The sequence below is a fragment of the Camelus bactrianus genome, chromosome X (genome assembly GCF_048773025.1).
Source record: "Camelus bactrianus isolate YW-2024 breed Bactrian camel chromosome X, ASM4877302v1, whole genome shotgun sequence".
NCBI classification, from domain to species: domain Eukaryota; kingdom Metazoa; phylum Chordata; class Mammalia; order Artiodactyla; family Camelidae; genus Camelus; species Camelus bactrianus.
The window spans coordinates 28,273,608-28,290,335 of record NC_133575.1 but is presented as its reverse complement, the minus strand read 5'-3'; the positions used below and the strand labels follow the sequence as shown (position 1 = coordinate 28,290,335).

The following is a 16,728-nucleotide window of genomic DNA, read 5'->3' as shown; positions in this document are numbered from 1 at the left end:
AACATATCTCTCTAAAAGACTTGTATGTAAATGTTCATAGAGGCTTTATTCATAAGAGCCACAAAACGGAAACAACACAAATGTCTACCATTCAGTTAAGGAATAAAAAATTATAGAATGTACAGAATAAATTCAAAAACATTCACCAAAGTCAACAAATTCAAGATCAACAACTCTCTCTCCAAAAAGAAAAAAAAAAGTTATCTCTCTGTGCTTCATTTCATCAACCCTTTTACATTTTTAAGAAACTTGATGTTGATTTCATGGTTCCTAACCTTTAAGACTTTGGTCAATACTGGGTCAGTCAATACTGACTCAACACTGAATCAGACAAGTCAATACTCGGTTACAGGATTACAGTCTCCACAGCCACAATGGAGAAAGAGTTAAGCTGTCAACTATTAGCAGATACTATTTTAATATTAATTATTTAAACTAAGTAAATGTAAGGGGATAAAGATTATTAACCCTTGCTCTTATAAATATATGCTCTCATCTATTTACAAATGTAAAATGATTCTGAGAACAATTCCAACTTTAATGTGCATGTGGGGGGGGGTGGTTGGGGAGGGAGAGAGAGAGGGTTTCCATGCCACCAAACAATACTCAGGACACCAGCTGGGTGTCCTAAAACTCAACTCAATTCTGACACTATCTACCTGGAGATAGAATCAGACAGATTCCATAGGTAAATGCTCAGACCCACAAGACTGTCCTCCACTTCAGAGGCCAACCCCAAGCCCAGGTTATCACCTGTTCTTCTGGCCAACAGACTGGAGGTTCCAAGGACCCTCCTTGCACTTCAAATGCCAGTCACATGTTCAGGTTGTTACCTATACTTCTGATCAACTGGCTATAAATCAGAGGTTACTATGACTTCCTTTCCCTTCAGATTCAGTTTTCTAGCTAGAATGAATCAATCACATTTACTCATGTTTATCAGTTTATTATAAAATGATATGATAAAGAATACAACTGAACATCCAGATGGAAGACACGCACAGGGCAAGGTATGTGGGAAGTGGGGCAGTTTCTGTGCTCTCTCCAAGTCCACTACTTTCCCCACATCTCAATGTGTTCACCAACCCAGAAGCTCTCCGAACCCTGCTGTTCTGAGTTTTTATGTAGGCTTCATTATGTAAGCATGACTAATTAAATCCTTAGCCACTGGTGATCAATTCAACCTCCAGGCCCTCTCACCTCCCCAGAGGACAGACAGTGGGACTGAAAGTTCCAACCCTCTAATTATAAGGTTGTTTCCACCACCATCCTTAGGTGATCTAGGGAGCATTCCAAAAGTCATCTCATTAACAAAACAAAAGACCTCATTATCTGTCTCTCCACCTAAGAAATTCCATGAGTTTTAGAAGCTCTGTGCTAGAAACCCAGAGAAAGACCAAATGTACAGTTCTTATTATAATTCAGAATATCACAAAATTATAGTAGCAATTAATGCAATAAATTATCATTTCTTACAGGCCCTAAAGGTTCATTTCAGATGAAGTCATGTTTCAAGCATAATTCTTAATAAATTCTACCTGGTGATTTTGGTGAAAAAAGAGAAAAATGGCCCCTGACACGTGAGTGCTTGCCCAGTATCAGCTGAGCTTTGGTGTTGGTACGAGCTGAGCTGATACTCACAGCCAGGCCCTGTTAGTCTCTATTTGACAGAAATAGTCTTACAAAGCTTACAGACCGTGTGATACAAGGTCACTCTACCACTGTGATGAAGTGAGACAAAACAAGAGCATTTCATAAACTTTTCTAAGCATAGAACAAAAACAAGCTCATTGTGTAATCCACAAAACACCAAATATTCCCCTCTCCTGGCTAAAGTGAGTGAACACTGCGTCTTTACCCACATCTCAGGCTGGTCTAAGAATTTAATTGACATGACACAGACTAACAGGAAAATCAAACAAAAGTTAAATGACATGCATACATGGGAGAGACTCGGAAAAACTGAGCAATGCACCAAAATGGCTGAAGCCCTCATCTTAAATAGCATCCTCAGCTAAAGACAAGACAGGTTGCTGAGGGTGGGGAGGGTCAGTTATGGAAGGTGTCCAAGGAAAGCACAGTAAACAAGGGTATGGTTGTTATGCAGATTTAAGTCTTTTTCATAGGTAAATTTCTAGACATTTGGTCACCCTTCTCCTGGTACAGAAAAGGAGATAACCTTACAAATGAAGATTTCCCTTATAGTTGTAAATGTTTCTTACAAAAGGATAACACATACGTGGTTTCCAGAGTTTTTCTCAGATCTGCTGTTTCTTAGAAAATAACCAGCTTAAAATAATATTCCAAAGAGACACATTTTGGGGTGGCAAATTCTGCTCCCCTGCACCTTGAACCTTTCCCAGTTTACCTAGCCAATGCACAAATCTTATAAAGTCTTTCATAATAGCCTTTACTGTGAGACACCCCATGATTTTCCGTAACATGTGGTCTCCTACATTGCAATGAGCATTAAAGGGAATTTGTTCAACTACAGATGTGGTCCCAGTGGTCTCTATAGCTTGAAAGGCAATGACACTGAGTAGGTATGAATATGAAAGGGAGAGAAAGAATGTGGTCTAGCTGTTGGGCAATTTTTACACCCTCCATTTTCCTGGACACATAATTATTACTTTGGTTCACTCTGATTTACTGAAACAATCGCTAATCCATTGGAAACGGTTAAACTTTCTGTTCTCACATTTGTTTGACTGCTTGGCATTTCTCGGAATTTAGTGCTAAGCTTCACACTAATCATGACTTCTACATATTGCTGATAGTCACATTCCCAAAATCAAACAGTCTAGATATAACATTAAAATGTCAGATGATACTATTTCTATTGTCTGTGGGTATTTCAATCTTAAAACACCGATGATAAATATTTAATGTTAAACATTATACAGCTGAGTTGGAACTTCTGGAAAAAATATAAAGTTCCTTGTAAATAATGAGTGTTTTCTGGTTTAATAAAGTTTAAAATTAGACATATTTGAAACAACCAATATATACAAATTTAAGACCTCAATACTGCATTAGCTTTAAGAATAGACAGCATTTTAAAAGGCCAATACAATCTCCCAAACATGTACTGAATACTGTTTAACAAACTACTATATAATAAATGAAATCAGGGGCACACTTAGATGGTACATAAAATGAAAGATAAATGTTGCCAAACACCCTTATAACTCTGTTCAACTTAAGAAAATAGAATAAAAAACAGTATTTTTCATTCATAAGAACTACAATTATTACTTCATGAAAAAATGTTGAAATAAGCATGAGTAAAATAAGACACTATTTTATACAACAAAGCTCCTTTGAACAGACACTTCAAAATGCTCCAATTTGGGGATTTTGTTAAAAGTGTAGTAAAATGAAAGTACTTAGTCTTGTCAGAAATTAAACTTTATGTTACAAAATGGTCCGTTGCTACTCACACAATCACCAGGTGATTACCGGACAATAAAATTTCCGTTAGGAGTCAAATGTAGCAACTGAAGCAAAGGGTCCAAAGGAATAACATCAGGGATGTTTTATCATAGGCATGATCTACTGAAGAACATACTGTCACCAAAGTGTGAAAAATGGTTCATCAGTGAAATACATAAACTAAAAGTGTTCACGATAAAAAGGCTTAAGTACATACATTACAAAACATTACTGGGAACAGTAGGATGAGCTTAAGAAAAAATGCACCTCCTGGCAAGTACTCAAAAGGTTGCCCATATACGTGAGACGAGTGTCCACTTATCACATGGAAAATGCTTTCTGACTTTCACAATACTTAGGAAAAAATCCTCATATGTTATGGATTTTCAAACACTGGATGAGTATCTTTTTTCATTCCTTTTTTTAAAAAGTGGCTCCCAGAAACCATCTGTAGTTAGAAAATGAAACTTTCACAAACTTTGCTGCCTGGTAGCACGTACTCTTGGGCAAATCCATAGCAAGTCCAGGGTTAAGACATCTCAGCCTGCTCTCAGCACTAAATTCAGGTGTGCTGGTCAAAAGCATGGGACTGTGCTGCACTTCAACCTGTGGACTTGCTGCTGTCAGACCAAACGCCTATTTTATCATAGCAGTCACCACAGCTCAGCCATCTCCCATGACTGTCCAAGGCCAAAAGAATGAAGTCCTAAAACACTGTTCTGATATTCAAAGCATATCAGATAGCTGGGACTCGTAGCCAGCTGATCCCAACTTGACTACTCACTGCTCTCCAACACGCCTTCCTGTTTCAAGAGGAAGGCTCCCATACCTATCACGTCCTTCCTAGTCTCATCACTGCAAAGAAATTCCAATGAGAGAGCACAGCAAAGGAATCTGTCAAAAAAATGAAAAGGCAACCCACTGAATGGGAGAACATAACTGCAAATCACTGATAAGGGCCTAGTATCTAAAATATATATAAAAAAACTCATGCAGCTCAGTGGCAAAAATCCCCAAACAATCTGACTGAAAAAATGAAGATCTAAATAGATAGTTTCCCAAAGAAGGCATACAGAGGCCCAACAGGTACATAAAAAGATGCTCAACATTGTAAATCACCAGGGAAATGCAAATCAAAATCACAGTGAGTTATGGCCTCACACCTGTTATAATGGCTATTACCAAAAAGATAAGAAATAAGTTTTGGTGAGGAGGATGTGGAGAAAAGGGAACTCTTGTACACTACTGGTGGGAATGTAAACTGCTGCAACCACTATGGAAAACATTATGGAAGTTCCTCAAAAAATTAAACAGAGAATACCATATGATCCAGCAATTCCACTTTTGGGTATTTATCTGGAGACAATGAAAACACTAATTTGAAAAGATATATGCACCCCCATGTTCACTGCAGCATTTTTTATATTAGCCAAAACATAGAAACAACCTAAATGCCCATTAATGGATGAATGGGTGAAGAAATTGTGGAATATATATACAATGGAATATTATTCAGCCATAAAAAGAATGAAATCTTTCCATTTGTGACAACATGGATGGATCTTGAGGACATTATGCTAAGTAAAATAAGACAGAGAAAGACAAATACCATATGATCTCTCTTATATGTAGAATTTAAAACAACAACAAAAAAACTCAAGCTCATAGACACAGAAAACAGATCGGTGGTTACAAGAGGTAGGGGGTGCAAGGGTGAAAGAAATGGGTAAACTCTATTTTTTGGTTTGTTAAATAAAATGAATAAAAATTTTATAAAAATTTTATTTAAATTCTAATGACAGAAATGTCTCAGACTTGTCCTAACTGAAGCAGAGGTGCTGATAAGACCTCAGCAGATATGTATTATGTAAACAATCTGTTGTGTTGGTTTCACTGCTAAACTCTCAGGAGTTTTTGAGAAATCCATAGACAACTAAAAATATCCTTTATTTGTTCCTCCATCAGGATGATCAAGGACATGCTGTCCTTAAGGATGCAAGCTGCCAACTGATCAGTTTACCCAAAAAAATGTGTAAGCAAGGCCCATTGTCTATCCTCTGCAATGATCTCTCCTTCACTACTGAAGGATAATTTCACAGTGTACAGAACTCTAGGTTAGTTTTTTTTGCCCTCAACACTTTAAATATTTCACTCCACTCTCTTCCTGAATGCATGTTCTGAGAAGTTGGGTATAATTCTCATATTTGTCCCTCTATAGGTAAGGTGGTTTTTCCCCCTCTTTGGCTTTTTTCAAGATATTTTCTTTATCTTTGATTTTCTGCAGTCTGAATATAATAGGTCTAGGAATAAAATCTGGGGGTCACTTATCCTGCTTGGTATTCTCTGAGCTTCCGGCATCTGCGGTTTTATGTCTAACGTTAATTTGGGGAAATTCTCAGCCATTATTACTTCAAAGGAACTGTTTAAAGAAAGGAATTTTTTTTGAAATATAATTGGTGAACAAATACCATTCTGGGAGCAATTTAAAGCACTAATAAAACTGCTTTCTGTGATACTACAGTCTAACTGCTTTATAGTTTACTGTGCATCACAATCACATGGAGGAGGGTTTGCTAAAACACAGACCGCTGGGCCTCACCTTCAGAGTTATTCAATCAAAAGGTCTGAGGTGCAGCCCTATGTGTCTACCCTCCACCCACCACTTCACCAAGTTGTAAGCATGGTAAGAACTTTACCAATGGAGCTGGGATAAGTAGAGGAAGTGGCAATGTTGAAAGGTAAAAACCTGTGGCACTGAGTATGACTTTTGCTCAGTCCAAGTTAACCTAAGTGAAATCCCTCAAAACAGTTTCTTCTCATGGACCTCCACAGTTACTAACCATGAAGACCTGTACCCATGGAACACAGAAAATGCCTCCTTCTACCTCAACCATTCAACCTGATCCCTGCATTGGCACCACAAGGTACAAACGAGGAAGCTAATATATATTCAATTATCTGGGATAGAGTAGAAAAATATATGAAACCTGAAGGTGTCCCTTTAGTCACTCATTTTTTCATTCATTTATCTACTCAAACAATATTTGGCATCTGTTATTTTCCGGCACTTTTCTGAGATTATACCAGTAAACAACAAAAGAGAAGAGACTGTTCCTGTTAAGAAGCTCACACTCTACAGGAAGAGGCAGAGTATAAATATTATTTGGGATAAACACTATGGAGAAAAATAGAGCAAGAAAGAGAAGAATTGAAGGATACACTATTTTAGAGAGGGTACTGGGAAAGCTTCTCAGATAATGGGATATTTGAGCAGGGTCTTGAGTAAAGTGGGCAAGGGAATTAGGAAGATATCCAGGAAAATAAAGCTCCAAGCAGAGGGAATAGGAAATGCAACAGCTTTGCAAAGGCCTGAGACTCAGTGTTTTATAAAGCAGGAAATAAGCCAGTGCCCATAACGCATTATTCTAAAAAATGCAGCAAACTCCTTGAAATTAACTAGTGCAGACCATTCTGTTGGTAAAAAAACAAGAACCATAATAATTTATAACAAATGAACATATTAATGTCTAATATATGCACATATCTTATTACATTCTGGTTAAAGTGCTGTTCCTCAGTAATCAATCTACTTTACACTATGTTTTTTACATTTTTGAATGGGCCAAATACTTGTTTATGAGATATGAATCTAATTAAATTGCCATTTCAAGGCAAATTGTTTGATATTATCAGCATGTCAATTAGAAGATAATAAAGTACATGTTTATTGCTCTCTAATATCAATACATCAATATATTTCTTTCAATCTTGATGACACTATGTTTGCTGAAGTAGTGCTTTTAAGTTAGGAACAACTGTAATTCACTCTCATGTTCAATAACACTTTTCATCTTCCCCTTACTTCTAAAGTTTAGATTCAACTCTGAGGGTTCTGTATAAAAAATAAAACACAACCCATTCTGAACATAACAGGTTTGCATATACTTGGAAGGGAGGAGTTGAACTCAAGCCAAAGAAACAACCAACGTGCACATGCCCCCTTCTCACTACAATCAACGCTTATGATGAAGGAAATATACACAGCTATACTAGCACATTGGACCTTTCTCAAAGAATCTAAGGCTTTTGGGGTAGAAATCCATAAAGCCTCATTCCTCAAAGGCAGAAGAACCAGGGAGCTCCCACCTGTTCTGGTCTTGGTATATGGACCTAATATGACTTATCCCCCTCAAAATTCATGAAGCATTAGCGCACTTAGTTACATCCAACATGACTGTCACAATGACACGGAAGACATTTTCTAATCAATTCTCACTTAACCTCAACTAATTCTGTATGAGGTTTTAGCAGTGTCACCTAAATTTTATACTTTATAGAGTTGAAAATGGCAGCAGTGTTTTTAAGGCTATCCTTTCATTTCTAGAGCATCTCTACATAATTTTTATCATTTTATTCTTCAAAATAAATTGAAGAAGCATCTTTTATTATTTCTGTTTTACATGTGTTGGGGCCCAGGGGCAGGCCACCCCAAAATGTGCCTCAATGGCATGTTATTTTGAATTCAAGTTACTGAAGAAATACCCAATACAAGAGGGACAATTTGACACCACCCCCCCTAAAAGCAGGAGATGAATCTCTCCTGTGAAAGATGCCCTCCCTGCATCTGGAGGTAGAAGGACACCCTCATCACCAGAGATGGGGAACTCGGGCCAAGAAGTCTGTATAAACAAACCTTATTACTTCTTTAATTGACTACCCCAAGCCCAAACTCTGCTTAGATTCTTCACTAATTAACCACCCAAAGCCTAAGATTCTCATCCTGTCAATTCTTCACAAATGTATTGTTTCTTTGTCTAAAAAGTATAAAAGCTGCCTACTTTGACCATGTCTTGGGTATCATTTCTATGAGATCTCTGTACACACTATTAAAATTTGTTTCTTTTTCTCCTATTAATCTGTCTTGTGTTACTTTTATTATTAGTACAGCCACAAGAATTCAAGACAGGTAAAGGGGGAAATTTCTCCCTCCGAAACACATGTAAGGAAACCGATCTTGAAAATGCTATGGGATGTCCCGTTTGTAGAAGACAGCAAATGCTGTAGTCAGGTCTAGAATCCATGGATTCTTGGCTTGGTCCCACAGCTCCTTCTACACTGTCACACTTCAATTTGTGCTAATTTATTTAAAGAAAAAAAATTCTCACCTTTTTGACAGTTTTTCCAAATAACATGTCTGGAATTCTCATAATTCGTGTTCATCCAACTAAGTAGAATCCTTTCAGAATTAGAATAGATGTTGCTGGATACAAAACAAGGATTGACTTTTGGTGAATTTTGCACATGTATAGGGGGCAGATTATTGATGCTGTGTGGTACAACCCGGGATAGTACCAGAACCTGAAATTTGGGTAAAAGAGAGAGAGAACTTTTACTAGACCTGAATGGCAAAATAAAAATTAGTATTTCAGGAGTAAATGGAAAATATGACTGGTAGATAAATAAACTAAGGCATCAGTATTTTCTGGTTGATTATATCTTTTCAAGAGTAAAAGAACAGATCATATGACCCCTTAAGGCTCATTTTAAATTCCCAACTTTTTGCTTCTATATAGCATCTAGTCTGTACATAACCACATTATGTAATTTACAAGAAGAAGCTTATGACCTAAGGGTTCTGGCCACCAATTCCCAATGTGAATTGTGTGGAAGGGTGGCTGGGGGGAGGTTTCCCTCCACCACCAAGCATTTCTTCAGCACCAGCTGGATCTTACAATTTAACTCAACTCTGATACTGTCTATGCAGAGGTAGCATCAGATTCCACAGGTTAAGAGCTCTGTCCCAGAAGACCATCCTCCACTTTAGATGACAATCACAAGCCCAGGTTGCTGTGCTTCTGACCAGTGGGCTATCCACTAGAGGTTCCAAGGACCCCTTCCTTGCGTTCAATTAATTAATTTCAGGAAACCCTTCTACTCATTAGGTTACTGGGTTATTACAAAGGATATTAAAAGATAGGAATCAACAGCCAGATATAGAGATACACAAGGTGAGGCACTGAGAAAAGGAGCTTCTGTCCTTGTGGAGTCTGGGGCCCAGCATGGTGGCATATGGAAGCATTCTGGTTCTTTAACCTGGAAGCTCTCTCTGAACCCCCTCCTTTTGTGTTTTTATGGAGGCTCCATTACAAAAACATGACTGGACTCACTGGACATTGGTGATTGATTCAAGCTCTAGAACCTAACCCCTACCTGGATCAGGAAGTGGGAATGAAAGTTCCAAATATTCTATTCTTTATTCGTTCACCTGGCAACCAGTCCCCATCTTTAGGTGCTTTCCAAAAGTCACTTTATTAACATAAACTCCATTATGGTAGAAAGGAGATCCTCATGAATAACCAGAAACCCATGCCACTTTTATGGTTCTTAAGGGATTTCCAGAACTGAGGAACAGACCAAATATAAGAAAGGATACTCCCTTTGCTATTATCACTCAGGAGATTTCAAGTGTTGTGGAAGCTGTATGTCAGGAACCGTGGACAAAGACCAAACATATATAAGAAATATATTTTGGTCATATGATGACCAAATATGTATTTCTTATAAATCATAATATCACATTATCTAATTTGAAAAAAATAACTGATTTAAGGACAGTTTTTTTAAAAATGCCATTTCATTTAAAACACAAAGCTCTGAAATTCCTTATTCTTTTCTAGCATATGTAACTTAGAAAAATTTAGAAAATCAAAGTAATAAGTTATCAAGTCACATTAATTTTGATATTGATATTTATTTAATAGGTCTGTTTTTAAGATGACAAAAATATATACAATTTCTACTTTGGCATATTTTTACCCTATATCATAGAATTTGGTATCTTTACGCCATAGAACCAGTCACTACATATACAACAAATGTTTGATTATGAAGGTATGCATCTGATTTAAAAGTAATTAAGCATTATTAAGATTAAGTAAAGAAATCTGTGTCTGGTCAGCAGCATACTATAGCACAGAACTACAGGAAAGTGTTGCTGTACTATTAGATCCCATCCAGAACCTACATATATGCATTAAGACTTTCTCAATGAAGGAGTCAGAGCATTTGGTTAACATTACAGTACAAACTCAGCTCCTTGGTTCATCCCAAACCTGTGACAGATTGTTCTCTAATGGCATTGGTGTGAAGACCACAATCTGAGTGATGTGCTTTAGAGATACTGTCAGTACCCTGACCATATCTCTTCAGCATTCACCTCCCATTCTGACGGCTACTCATCTACCTACTTTGTAGGTAAAGACCTATAAATCTCTGCTGGAGAGCTTTTTATTTCTGGTACATGGGAGTACACTCAGCCAGGAGTGCCATATGATTAATGACCCTAGAAGCATCCCTCTACCAAAGATGGTCAGGGAATTGGTAGATAAATACTCCAGCTTCCTCATCATTCCATTGGGATAAATCTGAGACTTACTCTTCGATGCTCTTACAGATCCCCAGTCAGACTAAGCCTCAGTTGCCCACAGTGGAACCTGTTTGAAACTGTATCTGCTACTGGCTTCCTTATATTCTCTGATTCAGTTCCCTACTTTAACACCCATGCTTCTAAGAAATACCTCTCAAATAAACTACTTGGACTCCAACCTTGTCTGCATCTACTTCTTGGAGAATGCAATCTGTGGCAAGTACTTTCATAGTCAAGAAAATGTTAATTTTAACTTTGGAAAAAAATGCTCATTTCCTTACACATTTCTATACTATGTAGTGTTCCAAATGACTATAGCTTAACAATTACTGTTGTGCCAGAATTGTTCTTAACTTTGCCATTATGAGGACCATTTAAAAATTTCACAAAAAAATCCATTTCCAGAGAAAAGGGAACCCTCCTACACTAAGAGTAAGAATGTAAATTGGTGTAGCCAGTATGGGAAACATTATAGAGATTACTTAAAAAACTAAAGACAGAGTTGCCATATGATCCAGCATTCCCACTCCTGGGCATAAATCCATAGAAAATTCTAATTTAAAAAGATACATGCACCCCAATGTTCACAGCAGTGCTATTTACAATAGCCAAGATACGGAAGCAACCTAAATGTCCATCAACAGATGACCAGATAAAGAAGCTGTGGTATATTTATACAATGGAATACTACTCAGCCATAAAAAATAAAATAATGCCATCCACAGCAACATGGATGGATCTAGATATTGTCATTCTAAATGAAGTAAACCAGAAAGACAAAGAGAAATACCATATGATATCACTTATATGTGGAATCTAAAAAAAGGAAAAAAAAGACACAAATGAACTTATTTACAAAACAGAGACAGACTCACAGACATAGAAAACAAACTTGTGGTTATCAGGGGAGAAAGGGGGTGGGGAGGGATAAACTGGGAGCTTGGGATTTGTAGATACCACTATATATAAAACAGATAAACAACAAGGTCCTACTGTATAGCACAGGGAACTACATTCAATATCTTGTAATGGCCTATAATGAAAAAGAATATGAAAAGAAAAGGAATATATATATATATATAGAGAGAGAGAGAGAATATGTATATATAAATGAATCATATGCTGTACACCAGAAATTAACACAATATTGTAAATTGACTATACTTCAATAAAAAAATCCATTTCTAAGTTTTGGATATTAAACTGGCATATGTCTAAATAAGAACAGTCATTTATAAATGTTTGCATCTTTTAAACATTTTTGATAGAAGTGTAACAAAACTTCTTTCTGGAAGTTATGTGATCCAGAGTTCCTAGGCTTCAGATGACATATTCTATAATAATGCAATTAAAAGCCTTTGAAAAGGACCCTTTACCCTTTCTCAGGGATCACCAAATGATGAATCATCTGAGTATAGCTGAGATAAATGTTTGGGGCTAATAATCTGAATTGGCTCAGGATTCATCTGTCATCTCTTACCTCCACTCTGCAAATGAGACAAGACCTACAAGTGATCCTTGACTTCAAATATGGATTTAATTATGGACCCACAGAGAGGATGGGTATGACCTTTAACACAAGAAGAGGCACCACCCTGAGTCCTTAGCTCTACAGCAGTGATTCACAAACTACCAGTGGTGAAAGATCTGTTTGTTTTCACTCTGCCATAAAATCCTAATTTTGTAAAATATTCTAAAGATAAATTCCTAGGAAAATAAAATGAAAAATAAACCATGCAAAATACAACTCTATCACATGGAAACCCTAAACCACTATGTGCAAGAAGTGTTACTGTTTTTTACTTAACATACAATCCACACAAAGTACTTCAAAGACTCAAAAATAACAATGACAAAACTGCTAATAGTATATCTTTGGGTTCTGAACCCAATTTCAATGTGTAGAGGGAGAAGGATTTCCCTGCACAAATAAGCAGTTCTCAGACACTGGCAGGGGTATTCTACAATTCAGCTCAATTTTGACATTACCTAGTTGGAGGTAGTTTCAGATCCCACAGGTCAAGGGTGCAGTCCTACAAGACTGCTGCCCCCTCACTCCCCACCCCTGCACTCACTTCAAATACCAAGTGCAAGGCCAAGCTGTTACCTCTGCTTCTGACCTTCTGGCTATCCACTGAAGGTTCCAATAATTCCCTCCTTGGCAACTCCATTCAGATGCCAGCCAAAAGTCTAGGTTGTTATGTACACTTCTGACAAACTAGCTAAAACTCAGAGGTTCCCATGACTACATCCTTGGGTTCAATTAATCTGCTAGAGCACCTCACCCAGGGAAACAATTTACTTACTAGATCACCAGTTTATTATACAAGGATATAATTCTGGAACAGCCAGCTGGAAGAGATGCTTAGGGCAAGGTACACAGGAAAGGGCAAGGAGTTTCCATGCCTTCTCCAGGTGCACCAGTCTCACCAGTCTTCACATGTTCATTAACCTGGAAGCTCTCTGAACCCTGTCCTTTTGTGGGTGTTTATGGAAACTTCATTACACAGCCACAATGGATTTAATTACAGACCACTGGCAACTGATTCAACCTCCAGCCCCTTTCCTTCCTAGAACATCAGGGGATGGGTATGAAAGTTTCAACCCTCTAATCACATGATTGGTTCCTCTGCTGGCCAGCCCTAGTCCTTAGGTGACCCAGGGGCTTTCCAAAAGTCACATCATTAACCTAACAAAAGACACCTTCATCGCCTTCATTACTTAAGAAATTCTGAAAGTTTTAGGAGCTCTGTGCCAGAAATGGGAACAAAGATCAAATTTTTATTTCTTATTATAAATCACAACATCGCAGGATATAATTACATATACGGAGTGCTATCCAACCACTGTCATATGCACTTCCAGTCCACATGACTTTCACCACTACATTTGGCTTATTGTTTTTCAACGACAGATTTTTTAAATTACGTGTTATTTAACCTGTTTTGCCAATTGGCTTAGAAAACAGATGACAATTTTCATCTTATCACTGCCCATAAAAATATCTGGATTTTCTTATTTAGGTAATTTGATTTGTTCTCAAGAATGTTCTTCAACAGGCCAAAGCTGATCAGAAGGAAAGAATCAATAGCCAGTTTATGATCAATCTTTTAGACTCAGGGATGCCTGGTGGTTTAACACTTGGTTGGTGTCTCTACTCCACGAACTCAGGGAACTTATAGGAGTATACCAGATCCTAGATAACAGAGAATTCAGTTGAGGACTGTGTACTGGACCAAGCACCCATACCTCATTTTCAAGATTTTGTATTAGGTAATGAATGATTGGTCATGACGGGGAGTATCACTCCAAAACGTGCTACTTTGGCATGAGGACTGTTTTGATCTGAAGGTAAATGAGATCCAGCAAACTCAGGAAAAGCTTTTTACCTCTCCCTTAACTGCCTAAAACATTTTAGACAGGAGGCCTGTACCAGGAAGAGAGCTATGACCAGCAATAACTTTTTATATCAGAAAGAATTATCTCCATGGCAGGGCAAACATTTATTTACCAAACACTTGTTCTTTCCATCTTCTTGTGAATTTTCTTCCTCTTCTTGGAAGCCCCAGGCCCTTAGCCACTTCCCCTTAGCTCAGGATGGTATATAAGCCTCAACTGCCTGACTGTCTCATATTCTTATGGGGCTTCCATATGTATGTAACTCATTTTTCTCCTGTCTTATGTCAATTTAATTATTAGACCAGCTAAAGAAACCCAGAAGAAGGATAAATCTTCTACCCCTACACTCATTACCCTAAGTGTGTTGTATGACTAGAAAATTGAAAGGACCTCAGACTGAAAGGTTTCCCTGAATTGAAACGGTCCATGCCCACTAGGCTCCATCTTCATGTACATTTCCGATTTGAGTGTGGAGTGCGTGGGACACTGGAAGCTATGCTCTAAGTGATAAGCCTTCCACTTAGCTGTTGCGCATTGTCAGTCGTTACTTAGTTTGTATACTTCCTTAAAGCTAAATTAACATGTTGCTATGCGAAGTCTAGTGTATTGAACACTTTCAATTGTCAAACCAAACCCAAGGCCATGCTGCTGGTGAACTGAAGCAGGCCCTCCATGACTGGGTATGCAAAAGACATTTCCAAGGCATTAGCAGTAAGTTAGCAATGGACTGAGTTTTCTCATAGTCTTTGTGACATATGGAGGGAAACATCCTTGAAGGATTGAAAGGATGTGGGCATCCTTAAATATGGGTGAAAAGTAGATTTTAAAATATCACATCTACTATGGATTTTTATTGTGCTACAATAAAGATGAAAATCAGAGGTCACGCAGTAACAACTCACCTATCCAAATCTCAGCTATGTTTGAAAACCTCGTGCAGACAAGCCAGCAAGTACATAACGCATATGTAAATGTTCTGAGCTACAGTCTGTAAAGTCTCGAAGTCTACATTACTTTTTTCCCACTTATAAAAAGCTGTGCACTTTAAGTCAGTGCCTATTTGCTTTGATTTTACAGAAAAATGTAATAAGCTTGGATGTCTAGTGTCTTAGGCCACAAAAAAATTATAAGTAACAGGAAAAGAAGCTACTATAAGCACGTGTATTGATAACAGTCATAAAAAGTGAGAGGATATAGTCATACAACAAATGGATAAAGAAACAAAACTATTAAAAGCTAAAAAATCATCCAGCATCTGAGCACCATTTAGAGGAGAAATAGGTCTGTATACAGTTCTGTGGTCACCACTATACAGGATACTGGGGTCACAAAAATGTTTCAAACACAAACTATTTTCTATTTAATAGGAAAAAAGGTTTATGTCTACTCCTTTATTCAATTACTATGCATTGAGTGCATAATAAAAAGCCAGTTACTGTGCTTAGAAATAGGGACATGACAATACAACAACGCAATCTGTAGTTCAAGTATATTTAGAAAAATATTTAATCCTGAATGGTTCAATTTCAAAATATTACAAAAGGTAAAGTGTAAAAAGTAGAATGAAAAAAAAAATGCTATCAAATTTAACTCCTTTCCAAAGTATCTAAAAACAAGGTTGTATCACACCTGCATTTAAAATGTTTTTGCCTGATCTAAAATTCAAGCTGTTTTTCCACCAAGAAATTATTCTTATAGTTTTAGACTATGTTGAAAGAAAATATTTTAAAAATAATATTGGTGTCATAGTGAACAAACAGAATGACAATGAAAAATGTGAAGCACCGCCCCTTAAAAAAAACTGAGTAATATGTAGATCATGACATGGGCTCGAATTTTAATTTTACTAATCTGTTATGAGATCACAGAGTGTTCCAAATTGTGTACATGTAGTAAATCTTAATTCAAAAATGTATCTTAAAAAGGTACACTTATTTTAAGTAGGAATCAGCAAGAGTCAGGTAAGATTTAACTTTTAGAAGCTTTCATTTCCATTAATAGATTAAGCGGAGGGATATAATAAACATTGTTCAAATAGAACATAAATGTTTATCATCATAACAAAACTTCTTGTCATTCTTAAGTCTAAATATCATTGGGATCACAAATCTGTTGTAGCAAATATAATTTAATTCCATAGGATAAGAATTACAAAAAAGAAAATAATAAATATTTTTTAAAAAGAAAGGAAGAGAAAAAGAACTTTTTAAAAAGCATTCAAGCTTGTTCATCAACAGATCCTATTAAAGAAGACCAGAAAGGAAGTGATTCTGGGGAGAAGGTGTAAGTTTCCACTTAGAGGTGGAGAGAGAGCTCTAAGAAGATACTGAGGCTACAGGGGGAGCTTTCTGGTGGTAAATGACACAGCATCAGTCTGATCTCAGCTCCAAAGCACTGCACAACATCATCCATGGAGTCACTGCCAGGGGTTCCAAGAAACCTGAGATGTACCTGATCCTTATTGGAAGATG

At 37.1% G+C, this 16,728-nt stretch overlaps 1 protein-coding gene across 1 annotated transcript in view; it reads right to left on the bottom strand.

Annotated features, from left to right (window-relative positions):
- The window catches only part of CFAP47 (cilia and flagella associated protein 47), a 423,400-nt gene that overhangs the window by 245,009 nt on the left and 161,663 nt on the right, over positions 1-16,728 (bottom strand). Inside the window, exon 33 of the mRNA XM_074358969.1 lies at positions 8,598-8,790. Within this exon, the coding sequence (XP_074215070.1) occupies positions 8,598-8,790 (193 nt within the window). The remainder of the gene's footprint in view (positions 1-8,597; positions 8,791-16,728) is intronic.